General features: G+C 38.8%; 1 protein-coding gene, 1 non-coding gene and 1 pseudogene across 11 annotated transcripts; 2 read left to right on the top strand and 1 right to left on the bottom strand.

The window, feature by feature from the left end:
* The first annotated feature begins 257 nt into the window (after nucleotides 1-257).
* On the top strand, nucleotides 258-26,722 carry ZHX1 (zinc fingers and homeoboxes 1). Of its 10 annotated transcripts, none has more exons than XM_054497483.2 (5): nucleotides 264-856; nucleotides 7,665-7,778; nucleotides 18,230-18,414; nucleotides 19,272-22,121; nucleotides 25,116-26,722. In XM_054497483.2, the coding sequence occupies exon 4, from the start codon at nucleotides 19,497-19,499 to the stop codon at nucleotides 22,116-22,118; it is 2,622 nt and encodes an 873-aa protein (XP_054353458.2). In that variant the 5' UTR covers nucleotides 264-856; nucleotides 7,665-7,778; nucleotides 18,230-18,414; nucleotides 19,272-19,496; the 3' UTR covers nucleotides 22,119-22,121; nucleotides 25,116-26,722. The 10 variants fall into 10 exon arrangements, with proteins under 10 accessions (XP_054353453.2, XP_054353458.2, XP_054353456.2 ...); XM_054497480.2 differs by having other exon boundaries at nucleotides 265-856; nucleotides 25,142-26,722; XM_063669057.1 differs by having other exon boundaries at nucleotides 265-951; nucleotides 25,142-26,722.
* On the top strand, nucleotides 8,307-8,410 carry LOC129043328 (small nucleolar RNA U13). Its single transcript, XR_008504419.1, has one exon. It is a non-coding gene; the product is annotated as a small nucleolar RNA U13 (small nucleolar RNA).
* Nucleotides 12,126-12,217, bottom strand: LOC129043266 (U6 spliceosomal RNA; annotated as a pseudogene).
* Nucleotides 26,723-26,727: the final 5 nt, after the last annotated feature.

Genomic DNA, 26,727 nt, shown 5'->3' with positions numbered 1-26,727 from the left:
GAGTGCGGCTGAACTGAACTTTCGGTGTCAGCGGGTAGAGCTGCGGCCCGCGGAGGAGCGGGGTCCGAAGCGAGGAGAGGTGGAGCTGCCGCTGCCAAGGGGCGCGGCGACTTCTGTCAGGGAGCGGGGCTCCCGGCCGGACTCGCAGCTGCCCCCGAGGGGCGGGGCTTCCGCCCAAAGGGGCGGGGCCTGGGTCGTGTCGTCCCAGGGGATGGGCGTGTGATGACAAGGGGCGTTTCAGTAGAAGCCAGCATGCTTACCTCTCACGATCCAGCAGTGACATTAGGAAGGCGGAGCGCAAGGAAGGCGGGGCTGCCTTCTGTGCTGACCCGAGAGAAGACCAGGCTTCAGTCGACAGCGGGCGGAGGGGTCGCAGGCAAAGGGCGGGGCCATTTAGAGCCCTGGGAAGGCGGGGCTTCTCCTGACAGGGGGCGGAGCTTCCGCAGCCTGGGGCGGGGCTTCTGTTGACAGGGGGGCGGGGCGGCTCCCTACCTCCCGCGGTGCGCCAATCCCCGGACTAGGGGTCGGGGTCGGACCCCAGTGGAGTATCAGGGTCTGGGCGTGGAGAGCTCGGCGCCGCACGGGGTGGGGGCGCGCGGGAGGGCCGCGCCTTGACCGGCTCTCTCCCTTCCCCCTCCGCCCCGGACGGCCGCTGGGGCGCGCGCCTCTCCTCGCACCCCCACCCTGAGTCCCCACGCTCCGCGGGGCCACCGAGCTGCTGAGGCCCCTTTGCGGGCCCGCCGAGCGGTTCCGGGTTTAGGGTTCACAGGTCAGAGTTGACTCCCTGAAAAGTGCAGCCGGTTTGAAATGCAAGATGGCGGCGGCGTGGCGCTGAGAGGCGCGGCGGCCCCTGCAGGTAGTGGCGCGAGCCGGCTCCGCGACCAGCGGGCCCGGAGACTCTGGGCTGCGGGTGGGAACTGGAGCGCAGAGTCCGCGGCTGGCGCGGGAAAGGCGAGTAGCGCGGGGCCCGGCGGGAGGAGGGCAGCCTCACAGCAGAGACCCCTGGGGCTGAGCCCGCTCGCGGCGGCGGGTGGCGCGGTGGACCCGGCGTGGGGCGTCCGAGGGGGAGGGACGAGGCCTGCCTCGCGGCTGGGCAGTCGCCGCAGAGGGACAGACAGACCCACAGCCTCCCTCGCTCTTTTTGGGTGGCTCCGCCACCGAAAGAGCTTGGGGGCGGGGGGCTCTCTGGAGGGAAAATCTCAGCCCCCTGCCTTGGTGAGGACCCAGCAACTTAGGATTGTTGAGGGGAGTGGAGACTGCGTATTCCCAGCGGAGGGGGCCGCCGGAGGGAGCACCCCAGTAATGTTGGGAGTCCTAGAGGAGGTCAGGAGCGCTGTCCTCCGGGGGCGTGTGGCTGCCTCGTGGGGGACCCAGTCTCCCTGAGAGTAAGGAGAGATTCTCTTGCTGGAGCTGACTGAGGTTGGAGCCCCAGCAAACCCTTCAGGAGAAGTCTTTACCTCCAGTTCAAGGAAGGCTGTGCGCAGCCGTTTCGGGGCCAGGCCATGTCCCAACTTTGGGAAAGACTGGGAGTTGAATCCTTAAGAACCATATTACGATTGTGAGGAAGCCCTGGGATTTAGGGAGAAGTTAATTAAAGAGGATGGTAGGGGCGTAGGGGTGTGGGGGCTGACCCATGGGAATCCTCCAAGCCTTAGGGCCCACAGTGAACAATCTACTAATTCCTCAAGGGGTATAAAAGGCTGGGAAGGAGAGGTGTGAGAGGAACAAGGTCTAAGGGCAGGAAAGAAGAGCCCTGGCAGATGCCCTTTCCTTATATATTTACACCAAAGTTGGAGGTAAAGGGACTTGGCAATTATTTGTTTTAGTACCTTTCCTGTCCTCTCTCCTCCGTGGGTAACTGTAAGGAAAGAGCATAGCCCCTGAGAAGGAAAAGATTCCATTTGATATCCTTAGCTTAGGTTAGTGAAGGATCCAGCAGCTGGGAAGGCGTCAATGAGAGACAGCAGGCGGGGGAACTAGAACAGAGACTAGGGATGAGAAAAGAGGAATACAGGGAAGATATCGGACAGAGCAGGAATTCCACAGCCCTTTTCTGTCAACTCAGCCCAGCTATTAGAAAAAAAAAAAAATGCGAAGAGCTAATATTTGAGAGAAAAATGTAAAGGCTGAGAGAGAAGTCGTGATGTGATTAGGTTGGGATTCCATGTAACTTAAGCAGTTCTCTTGGAGGTTAATGTGATAGCAGAAAAAGGAAAATCACAAAATTGGAAAATATACAGCGGCTCACGGTTAGGGAGGAAGGAGCAGTTTCCCCCCAGGAACAGTGAATATTTGGTTTGGGGTGTGTGTGTGTGTTGTGTGTATACATATATAAGAGCACTTTAGATTTGCTGGTATTGGTCATTGTTTCTCAGTCTTTGTCTGAAAGCTTTAATTTGTGTTATATGGTGCTACATTAATTATCTTCGTTTCTGAAAAATTATTCTGAAAGAGTCATTTGTTTTTATGTCGGGAGCGAAGGTGAGCAGGAGTTGGTTTTAACAGGGAAATTGGCCGTAGTATACCCATCGATTATTTTAATTTCTAAAGTAGCAATTCTGACTCCTGATTTTAAGCAAAAGAAATGTGAGTGCTGCCAATGACAATAATGCGGTAACAGGACATAAAAGAAAAAGGGCTTTCATGAATATTTTTTTCCTTTTAGCTTTTCTCTCCTTTCCCAAAGCATTTTAGGGCTAAGCAGACTAATTTTATACAAAGTAAAATGTATAATCGTGGACCTTTTCGATATAAAATGATAGCATTTCAGTTATCAATGAATCTTTTTTGTTGAAGTACCTCTTCAGATGCCTTATTTAACAATCAGGATTAAAATGAGAAAGAGTAATACTTGGGTAACTGATGATAGTGATGATTCATAGAGATTTCTTGAACCATTCTTGTATTTTCGAAAGAACTTTAACGTCTTCAATGGAAATGTTTTAAAGATATAGTTCAAGTAGAAACTAGTTTAGAACTTTACATTTGGAACATTTTATGCATGTGTGCTGTTCTTTGGTTTCCTCAATGTTCATGTAGCTCCAGTTTTATATTCAATTCTGAACAGATTAGGCTGGGTGAACCAGAGAGGCATTAATGCCAGATGGTTTGAAAATATGCTAAAGCCGAAAACATAAATGTGCCTGTGCTAGTGAACACTCATTAGTAGATTTCTTTCCTTTATAGCTAAGCTTATTATTTCACTGGATTTGGGGGGTAGTTCATGCATGATGTAGCAATTATTTCACCTTTAATGATAATTGTAAGTTCTTTTTTTTCCAATAATTGGGGACAAAGTTTTACAGTTATTAGCAAAATTAATAGCGTAGGAGAGGTGGTTCATTTTGAAGATTTTTCTCCCTTTTGTATTATTATATTTTATATTAAGATGGAAAGGTTATGTTACAATGTATTATATTTCTTTCTTATGCTAATTAAGCATAAAATGTGATATTTGAGACTTAGTTTGCTGTAAATTGTAACTTAATACTTAAATGAAAATGCTTTTAAAATTATTAAAATGATCACAAATGTAGCTGAGGAAATAACCCTTTTATTTGTGTTGCAGCATTGTGGATTTGGGCCCAAAAGGCTTTACTTAAATTAACAGTGTTGAAAGTTCAGCACCTAGTTTTTAATCTAATATCATAGTCAATGCAATTATTCAGAGAGATTTTTGGAATTATCTGTTGTACTGTTTATGGTGCTAGCCAGTAATACACATTTTTTAAACCATTGTAAATATTTATGTTGTGATAAGTACGTTTACTGTTAAGACTAAATTTTTTGAACTTAAAATCCTTTTAAATAATCCTACGTATTTTCAAAAGTAAGTTATATTTCTGTTTTTAAAACTGATACTATCTTTAGAATAAGAGCCAATGTTTCTATACTATTATTGATAAATTTTATTGTATCCTTGTTGCTCTGATATATTTGTAGTCATGAATAACCAGATTTGCATGACTGAAGTTGCTGACTTAGATTATTAATCAGATTATACATTTGAGTTTACATTTTGGAGATCTGCATTTTATACAGGATATTCTTAAAGTAAATATTAATATGTAAGTTTGTATGTAGTTGCCAGCTTTTGATCTTAAAAGATACTTAATCTTGGCATTTTATACAATCAGTTTCCAATTTAAGAGGTAAGACCGTATACCTTTGGTCTAAACAAATGTGATGATATACTTTGTAAAATAAGTATATATGAGCAGTTTAAGAATTATGTTTATTCAAGGGAGCCAACTGAATACATTTTTTTTTTTTTTGAGACAGGGTCTCATTCTGTGGCCCAGGCTGGAGTGCAGTGGCATGATCATGGCTCACTGCACCCTCAAACTCCTGTGCTCAAGCGATCATCTCTCCTCAGCCTCTCGAGTAGCTAGGACTACAGTCATGTGTCACCCACGCCCGGCTAATTTTTGTAGAGATAGGGTCTTGCTGTGTTGCCCCAGCTGGTCTCAAACTCCTGGCCTCAGGCAATCCTTCTGCCTTGGCCTCCCAAAATGCTGGGATTACAGGTGTGAGCCACTGCACTCAGCCAAATAAATCATTTTTAATGCAAGATTTTAATTTTCAGTTCTTAGTTTTAGATTTTTAAAAATAATATTATCAGAATTTATCTTAACAATTGAAATATCAAAGTCATAGCCATATCATATATTATTGTAAATAAAATAACTCTTTCATTAAATTTTGGTGATTTCCTATTTCTCAAGATTTCTAACTTCCTTTTTCCCCTTCTTAAGTCTTTTCCTTTTTTGTTTTTTAATGAGAAATGAAAGAAGATAGGAGGTTCTGATATTTCTGAGCACTAAACTAATAATTATGTTTTTCTTCTATCCTAAGTTTATTCTCTTTTACTATCAAATATTCTTAAAAAGAAGTTTGTTAAAACTTTGCTAGACATGGGCTATACTTGGGAGTGGGGCAGATCATGAGAACAATTTCTCCTCGTTACTATGATAAAATTACTTATATCAGATGTTTGCTAGTTCTATGAAATACCCTTTAAATATGTCATACAGTAATGATTCATTTTGAAGCTAAGGTCAGAAAAAGTTTGTGGGGGAGAGGTTAAATTTGATTGATTAATATCTGCCTTTTGAAGCCAACTTGTTCCAGCATGATTTAATATGCTCAGAGGTACAAAATGGCGAATAAATTTTGTTGGTTGGTTGTTACCCAGATTCTTAAAGTATTTTATCACTTGTCAACAGTTAGCAAATTTTAAACAGATTTCTTTGCTAACATTCATTGTGTTCTAAGTACCAAGAAATATTCCAGAAACTTTACAGGTGTTACCTATTTCAATCCTCACGACGAACCTATTAAGTAAATAGTATCCTATTAATATTACCAGTCCCATTTATAGATGACGGGGCCGAGGCACAGATAGGCTAAGCCATTTTTCTAAAGTCACACAGCTAGTAAGTGGCAGTGCTGGATTTGAACCCAGTCTGTTCCAAATTCCAAGCTCTCAGTCTTTTTTTGTAATCCATCCACTACCAGAACAGCTTGTTCTGTTTTATTATATAATGTACATAGCTGAGATGAGCTCTTTAATTTTTGGAATTCACTCATACTAAATTAAGAAAAATACTTTGAATTAGATAGAAATGTTCTAAAGTAATCCCAGTATCAGGAACTTAAATAACATCAGGCAACTAGGATTTTCATTCAAAAGCACTGATGAGCTCATTTTTGCTCCTCTGGTATCCTGGTGCCTTTACATGTCTTGGCAGCTCTTCTCAAGAGACTCATTCGGTAAAATATCTTGCAATTACTGTGTGATTTTAAGAATGGATTGAAATGGTTACCAGTTTCCTAAAGTATTAATAATTCATTTTGGAAAATAACCTTCCCTCTTTGGCAGCTGTTTCCTATCTTCTCTTCTAGTCCACATCCTGTAGATTGATGGCTAACGAGTGGCGGAACAAGGAGATACCAGGAAATGAAATTGTAGAGTCCCAGGCTACAGAGATAACAAGATGCTCCACTGGGCCTACCAGGAAAATGCTCTTTTGCTTTTCATGAAAATAGTGTACTTATTCAGCCTAAGTTTTAACTTAACCTAGAAGTATTTTACTAAAGGACTGGTGTATTTACATTATATCTTGATGTGAGAAGTTTCTTCATAAACTTGTATGTAATAGTAGCAGGAATCAAAAAATAAGGTTAATTGGGAAAATACTCTTCCTTAATATTTATTCATTATAGTTTACAGAGAATAGTGCTTAAAGAATACAACAAAAAGCCGGTTAGGGATCATGCCTGTAATCCCAGCACTTTGGGAGGCCAAGGCAGGCAGATCACTTGAGCTCAGGAGATAGAGACCATCCTGGCCAACATGGTGAAACCCTGTCTCTACTAAAAATACAAAAATTAGTTGGGCATGGTGGTGCGTGCCTGTAATCCCAGCTACTCGGGAGGCTGAGGCAGGAGAATCTCTTGAACCAGGGAGTCAGAGATTGCAGTGATTCGAGATTGCGCCACTGCACTCCAGCCTGGTGACACAGTGAGACTCTATCTCAAAAAAAAAAAAGAATACAACCAAAATGCTTTAACCCTTCAAAAGTGTTATTTATGACTGTTCTAGTAAGAGAAGCAATTGTAGCTTTATTAAACTTTTCTGATTGGTTTAACTGCTCTAGGTTATATACAACAACATATTTGGACAGTAATTGAATTTTCAGAGAATTATTTTCTATTTATTTGATTGCATGATATTAATGCTTCACAGTGCACTGATTGTAAAGCCATTTGGTAGTAGCTTTCAGGCAAAAACGACATGGCTAGACACCAGTCATTCTGTTAGATAACCCCATGTTTGTAGATCAAGTACTACTAGTTTGTTTAACTTGTTTTGGCTTGTGTTGTCAGCATTAATAATCCTCTCCATTCTGATTAACATAATAAATTAGGATACAAATATCACTAGGTTTATGTACTAACACATAAACATATACAACTACTCCCATTTCTTAGTTTAACTAAATTGTCTTCATAACCTTTGTATACTTATTTATTTATTTATTTATTTTGAGTCAGAGTTTTGCTCTTGTTGCCTAGACTGGGGTGCAAGGGCGTGATCTCGGCTCACTGCAACCTCTGCCTCCCCGGTTCAAGCGATTCTCCTGCCTCAGCTTCCCGAGTAGCTGGGATTACAGGCATGCGGCACCACGCCCAACTAATTTTGTATTTTTATTAGAGATGGGGTTTCTCCTTGTTGGTCAAACTGGTCTCAAACTCCCAACCTCAGGTGATCCACCGGCCTCGGCCTCCCAAAGTGCTGGGATTACAGGTGTGAGCCACCGCACCCGGCCGGTATACTCATTTTAAAGAACTCCCAATTTCTGCATCTCAATTTTCACCCTAGAGACGGCATATATTCATGTTTTGAAATTTTATTGAAAATGGTCTAATAGTTATTTGGTTGTTCTATATGATATAAATAGAATTTTTTAATGTGTAGTTCTTGTGTTTCCTACCAATATTAGGATTGGTATTTAAATGGTTCTTTTAAAGTTTTGATGAGGGAATAAACTTTTTTTTTTCAAAATTACATTTATTTATTAAAAGCTAAGGCATTAAATTGTAAAAATTTCCTGACTAAGGCTAAATTATATCTAGAATAATAAAATACGACTTTTTTGTAGGAGAAGACAGACAGCTGCTTTGGACCTATTGGTAATGATGGCCTGAGCTAAACATCTAACTAGAAGGGATACCCTTCCATTTCAAAGAACAGAATGCTAAGGAAGCTGTGGCAAGTATGTGTTTCATTGTTTTGGTATGGTAAAACTCAGATACTGAATGTACTCACTTTAGATCCCATGATACTATATTTGTCTAAAGTTTTTAAAAGCTTTCCTCAAAAAGCAGCAGACATATGCTTAACACTTTTTTTTTAATATACTTTCACATTTTAAGAGCTGTAACTATAGGACTGCTTTAATTTCAAAGGAGATGGCATCACACTTCATAATAAATCTTGTATATTTATAATTGATTTTAAAATTAGTATTTGATGAAATCTGCTGTGTCAGGCACTATACCAAGTGCTGTGATAACAGAGGTAAACAAGACAAAATGTACCTTTGGTATGGGGAAATTGATCTAGAAATTTTGCTATGCTTTTGCCTATATCCAGAAAAATGCTTCAGGATGTACAAGAACAAATTCTGAAACTGTATTTTCAAAACGTAGGCTACTAATAATAGTTAATTATAAGAGTCAGGATATTAATTAAATACTCCTACTTATATTAACCATACCAAAACTTAAATGTTTGAATATTGATCCTTTTGTAGTTCATAAGTGTGATGATTGGATTTTCATGCTCATGTGTGAAATGTGCCTTTCTCAAACCTTGTTATGACACTGGCACATTACCTGTGTGACGTAAAAAGAATACATATATTTGAATATATTTGTACATAATTGCTTTTATATTTTATCTGATTAATTAATTGGCTTTTATAAGAAGCATTTGTCCAATTGTTATTTTAGATAATTCCAGAAAATACTAGGAAAGATTTGATAAACATTAATGTGGTAGTTTTCATTTTTAAAAAATGGATAACAGAGTTCTCATAAGTTGATATTACCAATACTGATTACTATTATCTGTCAAAGTATTTTGAAAAATCAAATCATTATATCCTCAGTGAAGTGGGTAACAGCTACCTTACCTTTATAAATAGGGAAGATAATGACCAGATGAATGGTTTTTCAGTCTTCAAAGATAATCTCACTTGGAACTGAGAATAGCATTCTTGTGTTAGACTGGCTGTAAAAGACTTAACACGCCTTGAGAAAAGTAGAGAAAAATTGTTTTCGGCAGAAAATGACTTTTCGATCACATTCACAAAATAAGAGATTTCATGATGCTGCTAGTTTATATATCACTTTCAATTATTACGTACCTACCTACCTACCTGCCAGCTGTGGGGAGAAAACTAGGATGTTAGTGTCCTAGGGAGAGACCTTTCAAAAAGGCATTTCACTCCTCGAATCTGTGGTCAGAGCTTGCCAGAAAAAAATCTGTCTGATTTGGATTCTTCTTTTAATCTTTAGTGTCATTAAGGTCTGCTTTCTCAGATGGAAAAAAACAGGTAGAGAGGATAGGGTTTCTTACCTTTCAGCCTTAATTAGCATTAGCAAAGGTATCCTCTGACATTTGATTATCTTTGACCACAATTTCTTAGATGCTTTCACTTTTATTATTTTTATTCCTGTTTGTATATTCACTTTAATACTTGATTTTCTATTGTCTTGAGACTATTTTTTACAGTTTCCTTGAGACTTATCTCTCAGGTCGTGATTCTAGGTTACCAGCAATCTTTAAAAACATTTGCTGTGGATATAAATTTGTGTTGTCAAATTCCTAATTTAATTTTTTAAGAACTTGATGTTTCTAAATGTTTTAACACTTTATTTTTATTTTTACCTTTTAACTTTGAAAATACCTTAATTGTGTAAAGTCAGCTTTATTTTTTTAACACGGTGGATACCTTTTGTTTTAATATGACCTAATTCTTTGTTCGTACTGTTTAGGCATTCCGTGATTTTTGTGGATTTGTAACTTTTGGTTTAATACAAACGTGTTAAAGTATTTTCAGCTGGCTAAACAGAACTCTTGACTCAGAGAGAGAGAAGTGAAACTAAATAGAATACAGAGTCCCAAACATTCTCGGTATATATACAAATGCAGATTCCAAGGGATTCTCAGTGTGTATATTTTTGCTACCTAAGAACAGTTTTATTTTTGATGCGACATCAAAATTAACATGATCCCTAAAAACTATAGTATCTTCTAAATGCTCTTTTTTTTTTTTTTTTTTTTTTTTTTTTTGAGACAGAGTTGTGCTCTTGTGGCCCAAGCTGGAGTACAATGGCGCAATCTCGGTTTACTGCAACCTTCTTCTCCCAGGTTCAAGCGATTCTCCTGCCTCAACCTCCCGAGTAGCTGGAATTATAAGTGCACGCCACGATGCCGGGCTAATTTTTGTATTTTTAGTAGAGACAGGGTTTCACCATGTTGGCCAGGCTGGTCTCAAACTCCTGACCTCAGGTGATCCACCCGCCTTGGCCTCCCAAAGTGCTGGGATTACATGTGTGAGCCACCTCACTCAGCCCTAAATGCTCTTATTTGACCCAGAATTGTTGTAAAAACAAAGTTTGTGGCCAGGCACAGTGGGTCATGCCTGTAACCCCAGCACTTTGGGAGGCTGAGGCGGGTGGATTACGATGTCAGGAGTTCAAGACCAGCCTGGACAAGATGGTGAAACCCTGTCTCTACTAAAAAAATACAAAAATTAGCAGGCGTGGTGGCGGGCGCCTGTAATCCCAACTACTTGAGAGGCTGAGGCAGAGAATTGCTTGAACCTGGGAGGCGGAGGTTGCAGTGAGCCGAGATCGCCCCACTGCACTCCAGCCTGGGTGACAGAGTGAGACTCCGTCTCAAGAAAAAAAAGTTTGTTTTTATTCACATAAAATCTTACCAAATAACATGCTTTTGTGGCTAACCAGGCCAACATATTGTTATCTGTTAATCATTTAATTTGAAGTCCAAACAGCCAGAAAAACCAGAAGCTTGCAAATTCAGTGCAGTTGTGGCTCTGCTTAATTATAAAATATTTTAGACTTTTTTTTAGTAGTAGGTAAGCATAGAATTTGACACAATCCACTAACTTCTTATAGTGTATTACATTGAGGACTTATTTTTAATCTTTTTTAAAATGTAGTAGAATACGATTAAAGTATAGTTTTCTCATAAAACAGAGAAGTAATGATTCTAAGTGCAAATTTGCATTTGCTGTCTTTATAATAGCTATACCCTCTTCTCCTGAATTTCACTGCCAAAATCATTCTTTGAATGTTTTATCTCCCTTGTTTTACTCTTAAGTAATTCACAAATTTAAATATACTCAATTCATATATAAAACTGATGTATTACAATTACATTTTAGATGTTAGTAAATGTTTATTCAATGTTCATTGCTGTACTTTAATAAATAGAATGTTTTAAATTCAAGGGTGTTTTAATATTCATGACTAAGGTAATTTTTATTAAGAATTTTACCATCGAAAGTAAGCTATAGTAAATCAAGCACAATTGTTTTTATAGCTTTTCTATAAATGAGTGTTTAATGAAGTAAAATGTATGTAATAATACATAGTATAGTTATATTTAAAGATTTTTTTTTTTTTGAGACGGAGTCTCCCTCTGTCGCCCAGGCTGGAGTGCAGTGGCGCGATCTCGGCTCACTGCAACCTCCGCCTCCTGGGTTCAAGTGATTCTCCTGCCTCAGTCTCCCAAGTAGCTGGGATTACAGGCACCCATCACCACACTTGGCTAATTTTTGTATTTTTTTAGTAGAGGCAGGGTTTTACCACGTTGACCAGGTTGGTCTCGAACTCCTGACCTCAATTGATCTGCCCACTTTGGCCTCCCAAAGTTCTGGGATTACAGATGTGAGCCACCATGCCTGGCCTAAAGATACTTTTTAGCAAACATTATTGGGGTCCTAATAAGTATTTTGTTGGGCCCTGGGAATATAGTGGATAGCTAAATAGATACTCTTTCTGATCATAAAGGAAGAACTTGAATTAAGAACTCTCAAACTTTTTAGATTGTGATAAAACACATTTTGCTTTCATTAAATGCTTTTCTGTAGAGAACTATTACTTGCAAAATTGTAAAAATTATAATTGTTTTGATGAGTTCAGAATCATAAGTTGATTGAAGGGTATCCTACCCTCAGGAGAAGATCCAGTATACAGATCTACGGAAACTGGCTAGTCTAGATCTACACCCTGGAGATTGTGTTTGAGTGGTCTTGAGAGCTCTTAGAGCCAATCTGACTTCTCAGAGCTCCAAAAACTATACCTGAATGCAACATACTGAGGGATTCTTGCTGCCCTGGAAAATCCTTTTTTTTTTTTTTTCTTTTTTTAACTTTGATATTTCCTTCCTTCCTTCTTCCAAGCCTCCCTTCCCCTCCACTCCTCTCCCCTCCCCTCCCCCCTTCTCTTCCTTCTGTTTCTTTCTTCCTTCCTTCCTACTTTCCTCTCTTCCTCCCACCCTCCCTCCCTTCCTTTTCTTTTTTTTTTTGAAAACAAATTTGCATGTCATCCTTGCCCAAGGGCCATGCTAATCTTCTCCGCATGGTTCCAATTTTAGTATTTGTGCTGTGGAAGCCAGCACTGGAAAATCCTTTATGTAGCCATGTTTTTTGCCTTAATAATAGAAAATAAACTTTGTTTCCAGCTTGACCATAGAAATATTGGTCATAAATTGGCCATAGAAATATTTTAGTCTATTTGCAATTTTAGGGTCTTGAAGCTACTGTTTGTTGTACTTTATAATAAAACAATGTGATAACAATATTAAGGAAAATTTGTAGGCTAGGCAGGGTAGCTCATGCCTGTAATCCCAACACAGGGAGGCAGAGGTGGGAGGATTACTTGAGCCCAAGAGTTCAAGACCAGCCTGGGCAACGTAACGGGACTCTGTTCTCCACAAAAAGGAAAAAAACAAAGCAAAAGAAAAAGAAAACTTGTGAATATCACACATAGAAATGTCACCCATAATCTCATGTGAAATTTTCATTTTTTACATACTCTCTTTTTTTTTTTTTTTTTTTGAGACAGAGTCTTGCTCTGTCACCCATGCTGGAGTGCAGTGGCGCGATCTCGCTCACTGCAAGCTCCGCCTCCCGGATTCATGCCATTCTACTGCCTCAGCCTCCCGTGTAGCTGGGACTACAGGCGCCACCACCACGCCCGGCTAATTTTTTCTATTTTTAGTAGAGACGGGGTTTCACCGTGTTAGCCAGGATGGTCTGGATCTCCTGACCTTGTGATCCACCCGCCTCGGCCTCCCAAAGTGCTAGGATTACAGGCGTGAGCCACCACGCCCGGCCCATTTTTTACATACTCTCATCTCATCTTTGTTCACACGCATACATATTTCCTCACAGTTATTATAATTAATATGCAAATTTTCTGAGTTTTAAAAAATTTAATGTAAATGGGGAGTTTTTCCATATTCCTTAATTACTCTTAAGATTATCGTTTTTCCATATTCCTTAATTACTCTTAAGATTATCAATTTTAATGGCAGTATAGCAATTAATTAATTTGATCAGTTTTCTAAAAACACTTCCCCTACTGAAAAGTTAACTGAAAGCAGTTTTGAAAAGTAATTACATTTACAGTGCTGGATGCATTTACAGCATACTTTTTTTTATTGGCTGACTTAATTTTAATTGTGTTTTAATTGCAGAGTCACCTAGCTACTGAGTTGTGCAACTGACCTCTAACCTCTTTTTATAGGTAAATAGTGCAAGCTTCCCCAAATTGATTTTGAGCCCTATTTTTAGTTGACCTTCAAATAGAGGATGTGATGCCTTCAGCTAATAGTGATTTCTATACAGCAATTTTCCTGTTCCAGTCCCATTGCACTTTAATGACAAAGGGAGATGAATAGGAACGACATCCTAGAAATTCTTATTCTCTATTTTTACTTCTACTTTTTCATCCAATTTTTGTGCGTTTTCAACTGATTAAGTTGCTAAAAAAAGTGAGAGAATTTATAATATTAAAAAATGGTTTTTTTTCTGGAAAGAATTTTTCAAGGACTGAAAATAGCATCAATTAGGCACCTACTTTGTATCAAAGTAAGTGAAGGAAGCATTTTTACTTCCTCTGATGTGGATACTACTATTTCTTTTTCCCCCAGGGAAGCCTTCTCTCCTTCTTTTCTAGAAGCCTCCTGCAGTGTACTCATATCTTTCTTACTGCACTGATCATAGTTATTCTAAGTAATTGTTTACTGCTTGCTTTCCTTGCTTCACTGCTGGTACCTGAGAAACCAGAGACTGCCTGTCTTGGTCACCATTGCATCATTACTGCCTTTCACGTGGTTGACATTCAACAAATTTGTTGAATTGAAGAATCTTGGTTTTATACATGAGAAAATTGAGGTTGAACTGAATAGTTTTTCCAGGCACCTAACTACTAATTGACAAAGGTGACTGCAAAACCTGTGGCTTTACCCTATCCACAATGACTTCATGAATTAATTACTCTGGGCCTGGGATTCTTCTTCCATAAAAATGGGGCAGTTGTACTAAGATTAAGATCCTTGTTTCCTCCAAACTTATGACTTTATAATAATAATTCCGAGGATACCTTTGTTTGCCCTTTGGTCTATTTTTAGACTATACACATTATGCAGAATTGAGCTTTTGGACCAAATCTTGAAACTCTTTTGGGACTTCTCAGTCTGTTTTTAGCAATATGTTAAATAACACACTGACCTTACTTTTGTTAGCAAAATCATGGGGGCCTGACAGTGGATTATAGCAAGCAAATAGTCTTTTTTTTGGGACGGAGTCTCTCTCTGTCACCCAGGCTGGAATGCAGTGGTGCGATCTTGGCTCACTGCATCCTCCACCTCCTGGATTCAAGTGATTCTCCTGCCTCAGCCTCCTGAGTAGCTGGGATTACAGGCGCCCACCACCATGCCCAGCTAATTTTTGTATTTTTAGTAGAGATGGGGTTTCACCATGTTGGCCAGGCTGGTCTCGAACTCCTGACCTCAAGTGATGCGCCCCCCCCCGACCCCTCAGCCTCCCAAAGTGCTGGGGTTACAGGCATGAGCCACTGCACCTGTCCTCTCTAGATGAGTTTTCGAATTTCATGGCTGAGCAATGGCTCAATGAGAGGAGGATTTTTAATGAAACTGATATATTGTCTTGAGAGAGAGAGAGAGAGAGAGAGAGATATATGTATTTTTTTTTTTTTTTTTTGAGATGAGTGTTGTTATTTTGAGATGGAGTGTTGCTCTGTTGCCCAGGCTGGAGTGCAGTGGCTTGATCTCGGCTCACTGCAACCTCCACCTCCTGAGTTCAAGTGATTCTCCTGCCTCAGCCTTCCGAGGAGCGGGATTACAGGTGCACGCCACCACGCCCGGCTAACTTTTATATTTTTAGTGGAGACGGGATTTCACCACGTTGGCCAGGCTGGTCTCAAACTCCCGACCTCAAGTGATCCATCCTCCTCAGCCTCCCAAAGTGCTAGGATTACAGGTGCGCCCAGCCGATATGTTTAAGTTTAAGCCAAAGGCTTTTAAACACATCTCAGAACCCCTGAAAAGTGGAAGTGGGGATTGTACGATTCATGGAATTTGGTCAGAGAGTAGTTTAGCCTCTGCCTCCTCCAACCAGATAGCTCCTCTTTTTTTCTTTCCTTTCTTTTTTTCTTTTTTTGAGACAGAGTCTCGCTCTGTCACCCAGGCTGGAGTGCAGTGGCTCGATCTTGGCTCACTGCAACCTCCGCCTCCCGAGTTCAAGTGATTCTCCTGCCTCAGCCTTCCGAGTAGGTGGGATTACAGGCGCCCGCCACCACGCCTGTACGGCTAACTTTTGTATTTTTAGTAGAGATGGGGTTTCACTGTTGGCTAGGATGGTTGATCTCCTGACCTTGTGATCCACTGGCCTTGGCCTCCCAAAGTGCTGGGATTACAGGCGTAAGCCACTGCGCCCAGCCGATGGCTTCTCTTTTATCTGTTTTGACCTGGGATTCCTCATAGCATTTTGTTTGAAGAAAGGGCTCCCCTGCTTAAAACAAAAAGTTTGAAAACCACCACTTTGAGGAAAAAGTTTCAGAAAGAAACCCTCTTGCCTTCCAACTATTATTATACCCCAATTAAATATAGTCTCTCTCAGATTCCAGGAAAGTAACAGTCACAAAATAGCTTACTCCTCTGCCTTTCAACAATTCCCTATACTGTTCAAAATACGAGTGCTGCTCATTTATTACTCTTCCACTTACTATTTTTTTTAGAAACAGTATCTTACCATGTTGCCCAGTCTTGAACTCGTAGACTCAAGGAATCTTCCTGCCTAAGCTTCCTGAATAGCTGGATTACAGATGTGTACCACCATGTCTGGACCACTTATTTAGAGCCATTTAAGGAATTCCCTGTTTCTAATGACAAAAAATGATCAAATATCTGTGTTGATACTTGAAAAAAAATAATGGCAACCCCTATTTTATTAAAAGATAACATTGGCTTAGTTTATAACATTTGGTTAAGAAATAGTTGTAAATATCAGTGATTTCTTTCTAATATCTTAGAAATCAAGAGTGTTTTAAAGAAAAAAAGAATGACACCTTTGAGAGTAGGGATCTGGGTTATTAATACCACTATTATTTTTAAACTGATGCTCTTTATTTGGTAATATGGGAAATTAGGGAACAAAGGACATTTAGTCCAATTTTCCTTCTCCTACTTGGATGTGTAGTCTGTATTTGAATAATTCCGGTGAGGAGGATTTTACCATCCTTCAAAGTTAGGGTATTCTCTCTTGGGACTGCTCTCTTTCCTAAAAATGTCTCTCCATTTACTGACTAGATGTATTGTCTCATAGGGACCTAGTTTTGCTTAATAATTTTTGAAGCAAACTCTCTTCTCCTCCATTCAGCTAGGATGCCAGTAAATTAAAAATAGCTCTAATTTGTGGTGGAGAATAAATGAAATCACTTACCCATTTTATTCATTTTCATTTGGATTAGACTTTAGAAACGCAAACTTTACTTTAGCATAAAACTTTTTATTTTAAAAATTTTAGGTATAAAATCTATTTAAATATATTTGTATGATCCTAATTCATTTTTTCTTGATGATTTAAAGTTATTATTGTGAATTTCAGATACTGTTCTCTATGGTGATGCCTCCTGCAGGTCCTGTTGAGTTTTGTAGGACTATTTTCCTCTTCATTCTAGTCAATTTAATAAACATTGAGTGATTATCTCCCTGAATTCAGGCTTCTTGTATGCACTTGGGAATGCAGCATTAATGAGATGTCAGCCAAAATAGCTCAGCTGGGAGAGTATTAGGTTGAAGATACAAAGTTCCTTGGCTCAATCCAGAGTTTTGGGGACTTTGTTTTATCTCAAAAAAGCTGTGTCTCAGTCTCTTTGTGTTCCTATAAAGGAATACCCAGAGCTAGGTAATTTAGAAAGATAAAGGGTTTCTTTGGTTCACAGTTCTGCAGACTGTACAAGAAGCATGGCTCAAGCATCTGCTTCTGGTGATGGCCTCAGGCAGCTTCCACTCATGACAGAAGATGATGGGGAATGCATGTGGGCAGAGATCACATGGCAAGAAAGGAAGCAAAAGAGACAGTGGGGAGGTGCCAGGCTCTTCCTAACAACCAGCTCCTGCAGGAACTGGTAGAGCGAGAACTCACTCATTACCACATGCACAGCACCAAACTGTTCATGAGGGATCTGACCCCATGACCCAGACACCTCCTATTAGGCTCTGCCTCCAAGATTGGGGATCGAATTTCAACATGAGATTTGGAGGGATCAAACATCCAAATTATAGCAAGCTGTTATTAAAAATGAGACACAATATCTAGAGTAAGTAGACCACAGATATGGATGGGGGTGCAGGGACAGAAATGTAATATTACTCTGCCATGTACAGTATGGTAAGTACTAGACTAGAAAATAGGGGAGGAAATGGGACCAAATGAAAGGGAGAAGGTGATCTCTAGTAGGGGTCCCCAACCCCTGCGCCATGGACCAGTACCAATCCATGACCTGTTAGGAACTGGGCCACACAGCAAAAGGTGAGAGGTAGGCAAGCAAGCATTACCGCCTGAACTCTGCCTTCTGTTAGATGAGCGGCGGCATTAGATGCTCATAGGAGCACAACCCTATTGTGACTGCGCATGCGAGGGCTCTAGGTTGCACACTCCCTGTGGGAATCTAATGCCAGATCTGAGGTGGAACAGTTTCATCCCAAAACCATCTCATCCCCCCACACTGTGGTACATGGAAAAATTGTCTTCCATGAAACCGGTCCCTGGTGCCAAAAAGGTTGAAGACTGCTGTCCTAGAGAGCACACAGAGAGATCAACACATCAAGTGTCCTAACCTAAGGAAGGGCCTGAGTAAGGGTCTGAAAGTGCATTGAATGTCTGTGGAATGGCAGTCATTTCTGGTGTACCTAAAGCATAAGGAAACAGGAGGAAGGAAAGTGAGGTTAAACTAGGTTGTGAAAGGGATTATATGTCCCGCAAGGAGTTTGAACTTTATTCCTTCAACATTAGGGACCTGTATCAGGAGACTGATGTGATTAGATATGCTTTATAACTTTTGGTAGCATTGTGGCAAGTGCTAAGAATAATGTTTCTGGTAGGCCAGGCACGGTGGCTCATGCCTGTAATCCCAGCACTTTTGGAGGCCAAAGTGGACAGATCACCTGAGGTCAGGAGTTCGAGTCCAGCCTGGCCAACGTGGTGAAACCCCATCTCTACTAAAACTACAAAAATTAGCCAGGCATGGTGGCAAGCGCCTGTAATCCCAGCTACTCAGGAGGCTAAGGTAAGAGAATCATTTGAACCCAGAGGTCACAGTGAGCCGAGATTGTGCCACTGCACTCCAGCCTGGGTGGCATAGTGAGACTCTGTCTTGAAAAAAAAAAAAAAAAAAGAATAATGTTTCTGAAACTTTGATCATTCATCCTCCATCTTTGCTATTTTTGCCATACTTGAAGCATGCTTTTGGCTGATGACATAGACCAGTAGGAAGAAGAGGACATAACTAATGAACTAATGGATTAAATTTCTTGTCTTTTTTTTTTTTTTTGAGATGGAGTCTCACTCTGTTGCCCAGGCTGGAATGTAGTGGCATGATCTTGGCTTACAGCAATCTCTGCCTCCTGGGTTCAAGCGATTCTCCTACCTCAGCCTCTGGAGAAGCTGGGACTACAGGCACCTGCCACCACGCCTGGCTAATTTTTGTATTTTTAGTAGAGATGGAGTTTCACCATGTTGGCCAGGCTGAATTTCTTACACACTTAATGGCCATAATATTTTAGTATCTGTGAATGCTTTTTATAGTGTTAAAGTTCCTCCCTTGTTAACGTTTTCATTTCACATTAATAATAGTGTGCTTGCCAAAGCAGGCCCTTTCCCCCTTGTCTTCTAATATATAGCTGGCTAAAAAATTTAAATGAATAAGCTTGTGTCTGACCCAAGGTAAAGTACTTAACGTTCAGTGAGTTGGCTTGGAGAGATTTATTTTGATCTTTAGAGGGCTTTTTTTTCTGATTCTTATCTTATTCTAGATCTTTATAACTGAGCTATCCAGCCACTTCATATAAGTGAACTATAACTATAATTTGTTTAAAAGATCATAGTTACTCATTTTAAAACATTTTTAAATTTATTTTAATGTAGGTGATTGGAGTTGTGCTTCAAAAATTTCAGAAATTCAGCAGTATTTTATCTGCCAACAATAAGTTCTTTACTTGATTGCACCATGAGAAAGCTGCTAATGAGACTTGGTGAGCACAAAAATGGACTTGAAGAACCAAAAGCCATTGTTTTCAAATGAAGAACACTGAACAGTTTTAAGCCTCGATGCTTTTTAATCACCACTGAGCTTTTCCTCATAACATCAGAATGGCAAGCAGGCGAAAATCAACAACACCTTGCATGGTCCTTGCCAGTGAACAAGATCCAGACCTTGAGTTGATATCAGATTTGGATGAAGGTCCTCCTGTGCTTACACCTGTAGAAAACACCAGAGCAGAGAGTATCTCAAGTGATGAAGAGGTTCATGAATCTGTGGACTCAGACAATCAGCAAAATAAAAAAGTTGAAGGTGGATATGAATGTAAATATTGTACTTTTCAAACTCCAGATCTAAATATGTTTACTTTTCATGTGGATTCGGAACATCCCAATGTAGTGCTAAATTCATCCTATGTTTGTGTCGAATGCAATTTTCTTACCAAAAGGTATGATGCACTTTCTGAGCATAATCTGAAATATCACCCAGGAGAAGAGAATTTTAAGTTGACTATGGTGAAACGTAATAACCAGACAATCTTTGAACAAACAATAAATGATCTGACTTTTGATGGTAGTTTTGTTAAAGAGGAGAATGCAGAGCAAGCAGAATCTACAGAAGTTTCTTCTTCGGGAATATCTATCAGTAAAACTCCTATCATGAAAATGATGAAAAATAAAGTGGAAAATAAACGGATTGCAGTTCATCATAACTCAGTTGAGGACGTTCCTGAAGAGAAAGAGAATGAAATCAAACCAGACCGTGAAGAAACTGTAGAAAATCCAAGTTCTTCAGCTTCTGAATCTAATACAAGTACTTCCATTGTAAACAGAATACATCCAAGTACTGCCAGCACGGTAGTGACACCAGCAGCAGTTCTTCCTGGATTGGCACAGGTGATAACTGCTGTGTCTGCTCAGCAGAATTCTAATTTGATTCCCAAAGTCTTAATCCCTGTTAATAGCATTCCCACCTACAATGCTGCATTGGATAACAATCCCCTTTTACTTAACACCTACAACAAATTCCCTTACCCAACAATGTCAGAAATTACAGTTCTTTCTGCTCAAGCAAAATATACAGAGGAACAGATCAAGATATGGTTTTCAGCCCAACGTTTAAAACATGGTGTTAGTTGGACTCCCGAGGAGGTAGAGGAGGCAAGAAGGAAACAATTCAATGGAACAGTGCATACTGTACCTCAGACCATAACTGTTATTCCTACACACATTTCCACAGGAAGTAATGGTTTACCATCTATTTTACAGACATGCCAAATAGTTGGTCAGCCTGGTCTGGTCCTTACTCAAGTGGCTGGAACAAACACCTTGCCAGTTACAGCACCTATAGCCTTGACAGTGGCAGGCGTTCCAAGTCAGAATAATGTACAGAAAAGTCAGGTACCTGCTGCTCAGCCTACTGCAGAAACAAAGCCAGCAACAGCAGCAGTTCCAACTTCTCAAAGTGTCAAACATGAAACTGCATTGGTAAACCCTGATTCATTTGGCATTCGGGCAAAAAAGACAAAAGAGCAACTGGCAGAATTAAAAGTTAGCTACCTTAAAAATCAGTTTCCCCATGATTCAGAAATTATCAGACTTATGAAAATAACAGGCCTGACAAAAGGAGAGATTAAAAAATGGTTTAGTGACACAAGGTACAACCAGAGAAATTCAAAGAGTAATCAGTGCTTACATCTCAACAATGATTCCTCTACCACCATTATTATAGACTCCAGTGATGAAACCACGGAATCCCCAACTGTTGGTACTGTACAGCCTAAGCAATCCTGGAATCCTTTTCCTGACTTTACTCCCCAAAAGTTTAAAGAGAAAACTGCAGAGCAGCTTCGTGTCCTTCAGGCAAGTTTTCTCAACAACTCTGTACTTACAGATGAAGAATTAAATAGGTTAAGGGCACAAACCAAACTTACCAGAAGAGAAATCGATGCTTGGTTTACAGAGAAGAAGAAATCAAAAGCTTTAAAGGAAGAGAAAATGGAAATAGATGAAAGTAATGCAGGTAGTTCCAAAGAAGAAGCTGGAGAAACTTCTCCTGGAGATGAATCTGGTGCACCTAAGTCAGGGAGTACAGGCAAGATATGTAAAAAAACACCTGAGCAGCTGCACATGCTTAAGAGTGCGTTTGTCCGGACACAGTGGCCATCACCAGAAGAATATGACAAGTTGGCCAAAGAAAGCGGGCTTGCTAGAACAGACATAGTTAGTTGGTTTGGGGACACCCGTTATGCTTGGAAGAATGGAAACTTGAAATGGTACTACTACTATCAGAGCGCCAATTCAAGTAGTATGAATGGTCTGTCTTCCCTTAGGAAAAGAGGGAGAGGGAGACCCAAAGGACGGGGAAGAGGAAGACCGCGTGGGCGGCCTAGAGGAAGCAAAAGAATTAACAACTGGGACAGGGGACCATCACTCATAAAATTTAAAACTGGAACTGCAATACTTAAGGATTATTACCTGAAGCACAAGTTTCTCAATGAGCAAGACCTTGATGAACTTGTTAACAAATCACATATGGGCTATGAGCAGGTCAGAGAGTGGTTTGCAGAAAGACAGAGAAGATCAGAATTAGGTGTAGAATTGTTTGAGGAAAATGAGGAGGAAGATGAAGTTATTGATGACCAGGAAGAGGATGAAGAAGAAACAGATGATAGTGACACTTGGGAACCTCCACGACATGTGAAACGGAAGCTTTCTAAATCAGATGACTGAAATGTAAGTTAAGAAAATTTTTAATCTGCGTATATGTTCATCAACCACATACATTTTGAACAGTCACCTTGTTGTATCAGTCATCTTCATTTTTGATAGTTTTTTCTGAAGTAGTTTTTCTTTTCCCTAATAAGAAGACTAGGTACCACTAGTATAGCCAAGAGATAAATGATTATCATGTGTAGTTTTATTATTATTATGTAGAGTTTAATGTCTTAATTATTATTTTTCATATGAATTGGGGTTTTTTTACTTTGTTTTGAAGGAAAGTTACCCAATCTCTATGAAGGGAGACTGGCGGGCGGGTTGAGGGGATTCACAAACAAATACTAAAGGTAACTAAAATGTATTTTATTGCAATGCCCCCTTCACTAAAGCTTCATATTTTGCCTATTTAAGGAAATAATTCAAAAATGAAAACTAAAAAGAAGGGGAAAAGTACACCAAAGGAAAGACTTACCACAGGGTTGAGGATTGTGCAGTTTGAGGAAACTAGGTGAAAATGGATATCTTTTCTTCTTCATTGCCTTGCTCCCAAAACTTTACTAGATTTTTAACTAGAGTTTAAAATGCTTTATGTATTTATGAAATTACTCAGTATCTTTTTAGTAATTTATAAAATTACTCAATATCTTTTTCTGTTAAAAGTCAAAGGTCTGTTTTAGGCCATATATAAATTCATGTTTGCTTAGGTGGCATCTGTCTTTGAAAACTGTGATATAAATTATTTCTGTTTTAGAGATCAAAAGGCAAATAACAGATTTGATATAAACCCAATTGCTTAAAATATCTTTTCATTCTTTGGTATAAAACAAACCTGCTACCAGCACTAACATTGTATTTGATTTAAAGTATATCTCTGTAGTCTTAAAAATGCAAATAAATATGGCTTAAATTTGAAAGGTTTTGGCATGTTCCTTAAATCTTAGTTCTTTTATAAATTGGATTAATTAAAGTTGTACTGTAGTTGCAAATCAGATACCTACTTTGGAGTTAGGAAATGAATTCTTAATACTTCTGGAATTTAATAACGTAGTTTTATTCTTTGCTATTCTTTGTTTTGGAGTGTTCCGGGGTAAAAGTACACTGTTTTGAAAACAATGCAGTTGTCATGAAATGTTTGTGTATGTCTGTCAGTAGTCCAAATAGCATCTTGCTATCAGAAATGACTGCAGTGTTCTCAAACAGTAAGGAAGGAAATGAGACGTAGACCCTCATTATTATTTTACACATGAGATGCTTACTTATTTCCTTGGCTTTTTGCATCAGTATCCCATCCCCTATTTTATGCTTTCTTATTCTGTGCAGTTTTTCCTTAATTCCCTTACATCTCCTCTCTGGTTTTATTTATTTTAACAATTATTTATAGAGAGCTTAATATTTGCCAGGCACTATTCTTACTGCTTAGCAATCCTTTTTCAGGTTTTCTCCTTGTTAATATTTTTTAAGGGACAACAGATGAAACTAAAAATGTACCTGTTTTAATAAGCAGTATAAATATCATTCCAGGTTATAGGATATAATGTAATCATTTTAGGTTATAAGAAGTTAAACAGTTTCATACAGCTTTATCCTGAAGTGCAGCCCTCCATTTCCTAATGTCAGAAATCTTCAGAGCAGGCTTTCTTCTGACCCAGATACATAAAATATTTTTAACAGGCATTTTTTTTATTGCTAAACACAAGAATGTGCACTCAGCCAAGATTAAATCAACAAATTTGTTGCTGCAGTGAATGTTGTTGTTGTAACCTCTGCAATGATTTTTTTGGGGAGTTGCAGTCTTCCAAAAATAATGTGAATTTTTTGGTACAGTTTAGTTTGACCTTCAAGTTTGTATAGATAATTTTTATGTTATATATTAACACTGTAATGGATACTAATTCTGGTCAGAAAATTCAACCTAAAACTACAGTTTTCAAAAGATTGTATGATGTATGCTATACATGCACTGTATTAGTCCATTTTCACACTGCTATAAAGAACTACCTGAGACTGGGTAATTTATGAAGAAAAGAGGTTTGGTTGACTCACAGTTCTGCCAGCTTAACAAGAAGCATCACTGGGAGGCCCCAAGAAACTTACAGTCATGGCAGAAGGCGAAGGGGAGGAAGGGGAAGCAAGCACATCTCACCATGACCGAACAGGAGAGAGAGCAAAAGGGGATGTTCACACAACTTTCAAACAACCAAATCTCCTGAGAACTCACTCACTATCATGAGAACAGCCAGAGGGGAAGTCCGCCCCCATGATTTAGTCACCTCCCACCAGGCTCCCTCCCCCGACACACCCTGATTAAAAGTTATGTATGGGCTTATACAATTTCAAATGTAAAAACAGCCTATTTACATATGTTGAAACAATAAGATTTTGTGGTATCACTGTCCCTTAATAATTACAATTCAAGGTAAGATTTGGGTGGGGACACAGAGCCAAACCATATTATATACTTTTGTGGTAGCATAGAAGCATGCCTTGCTTTTTAAATACACAAAAGTGTAAATTTCTGAAACATCAAGTTATCCTTGGCTTAGTAAAATAATTTTTCACTTATAAGAGGATTCACCATAGCCTTCTCTAAATAGTTATTTCTTTATTAAATATTGTTCAGTTTACCAAAAAAGTTACCAAAACCCTCCCAAAATAGTTATTACAAGAAGTGAGGTACATATATATCTTTTGCACCTTGTATAGAAATAGAAAAAAGTACAAGTCTTTAGATTTCATACTCTGCTTATTACAGATACTGACAATGAAATACATACTCCCTGCTAATACAGTTTGAAATAAATTATTACATAAAGGTGATAAATGTTTATAAGCAAATCTAGCATATGAAGAACATATACACAGATGAGTTGCACACAAAGTCTAGTGTGTTATGGAAGACATGTGGCAGGTGATCTCAAGAGAATACAAAAGATGTATTTTCATACATAATTGATACTTTTATTTCTAAAAGTAGTAAAAATTAAAATATGGTTTTCTTTAAATTTTCAGGTTTTTATGATGTTTTTCTTTTTTAGCTGCCTAAAACGTTGAAGGAGAATCAATTCTTCAACTCAAGATGTCTGATTTACTGTGAATTTGCCCAATCTTTGATGACATTGAAACGTTTTGGGGCATACACACTCAAAAAGCAGGATCCAATACCCAAAAGAAATGGAACTTAATGTTGTGCCAAAGTTAAACTACTGCAGTTGGTGGAAGTTCTGCAATGTAAATAGAACACTAATTAAAAAACAACTTGTAAAAATTCAATTTAAATTTTAAGACAGTACATTTTTATTCTAATATGATGGAGACATTCTGAATCTTAGACTTCCTGAGGGGGTTTAATGACCACTAGAGCTTGTCCTCATATTCAGTCCAGCTTAATACTGTGTGTCTAGTAAGATGGGCTATATATTGCCTCTATTCTTTGACATGTGATTAAGCTTAGAACTTTGACCAAAAATTTTACAGTAAAAATTGTTAGAAATGGGCAAAAAAAAAAAGAACCAAACCCTGATTTATTACTATGTCTTATTTATCAGACCCTGCACTAAGATTAAAAGTTGTGCATGGGCTTATACAATTTCAAATGTAAAAACAGCCTATTTATATATGTTGAAACAATAAGATTTTTTGGTTTCACTGGCCCTTAATAATTGGATCGTTCATTAAACACATCCATGAATACCACTGTTTCTACTGTTACTTGTTCCATTAGAAGCTGATTTACTTTTTATTAAATTGCAGGTAATTAATTCTGAAGAAGGAAAAGAAACTGGCATGATAATTTGGATAGGGTGAAACTTTGAAATAAATACTGCACCAAAAATGTGAAAAAGAATCACGTAGTAAATGTACACTTAGTGTTTTCTTACAATCGTGGAAATCAGAAATGTTTATACAGGTGTCAGATCAGAATTTTTAAGAGTTATCTTTCAGTGAAATTTTACTTTTATAACAATTTCAGTGAATAGAGAAAAAATTCTGAACTGATCATAATGAGTTAAAAGTTAGCTTTTCACTTATGAATCATGGGAGTGTTAACTATTAACTCTTGCCATATCAGGAGACTGAAAGTTCATACTAATTTACAAACTTTGTAAAGACTGGTGCTGTTCATTCATATTGGGAAGAACCCTTTCTTTTGTGACCATAGGACCATTTTTCAAAATGCGCTTTCTTCGTAGAAGAAATGTTCAGTTTAATTAGCTTTGGATTTTAACATGTTTTTCTGAATGACCAGATGTAAGCTTAGCCAGTTTATTTTCTCTAATTTAATGGATAATAAATATTAAGCTCTTAGTTAAATGTTTTTCAGCCATTGAAAATGTTATGAAAAAGCCTTGAATATGCATGCTGCTTTCGTTTTTATAAACTTTTTATTTTTTAACTATAGCTTTATTAGTAATTCCAAAATGCTGCAATGTAGCTGATTTCCTCACTCAGACAGCTGGCTTTGTGGGTGGCTTTTTTCATACTACTGTTAACTTTTTTAAAAAAGAAGCAATGTAAAGACCGTAATGCACTAAGCTTTTTTTTTCTTTTACACGTTTAAAAACTTCTTAAAGCACTCTGTAATATAATGATTAAATTGCTGCCTTTTATAAACATTGCTAAT

This window comes from Pongo pygmaeus, chromosome 7, assembly GCF_028885625.2.
Source record: "Pongo pygmaeus isolate AG05252 chromosome 7, NHGRI_mPonPyg2-v2.0_pri, whole genome shotgun sequence".
Lineage (NCBI taxonomy): Eukaryota > Metazoa > Chordata > Mammalia > Primates > Hominidae > Pongo > Pongo pygmaeus.
This window is presented reverse-complemented; position numbering and strand designations above follow the sequence as displayed.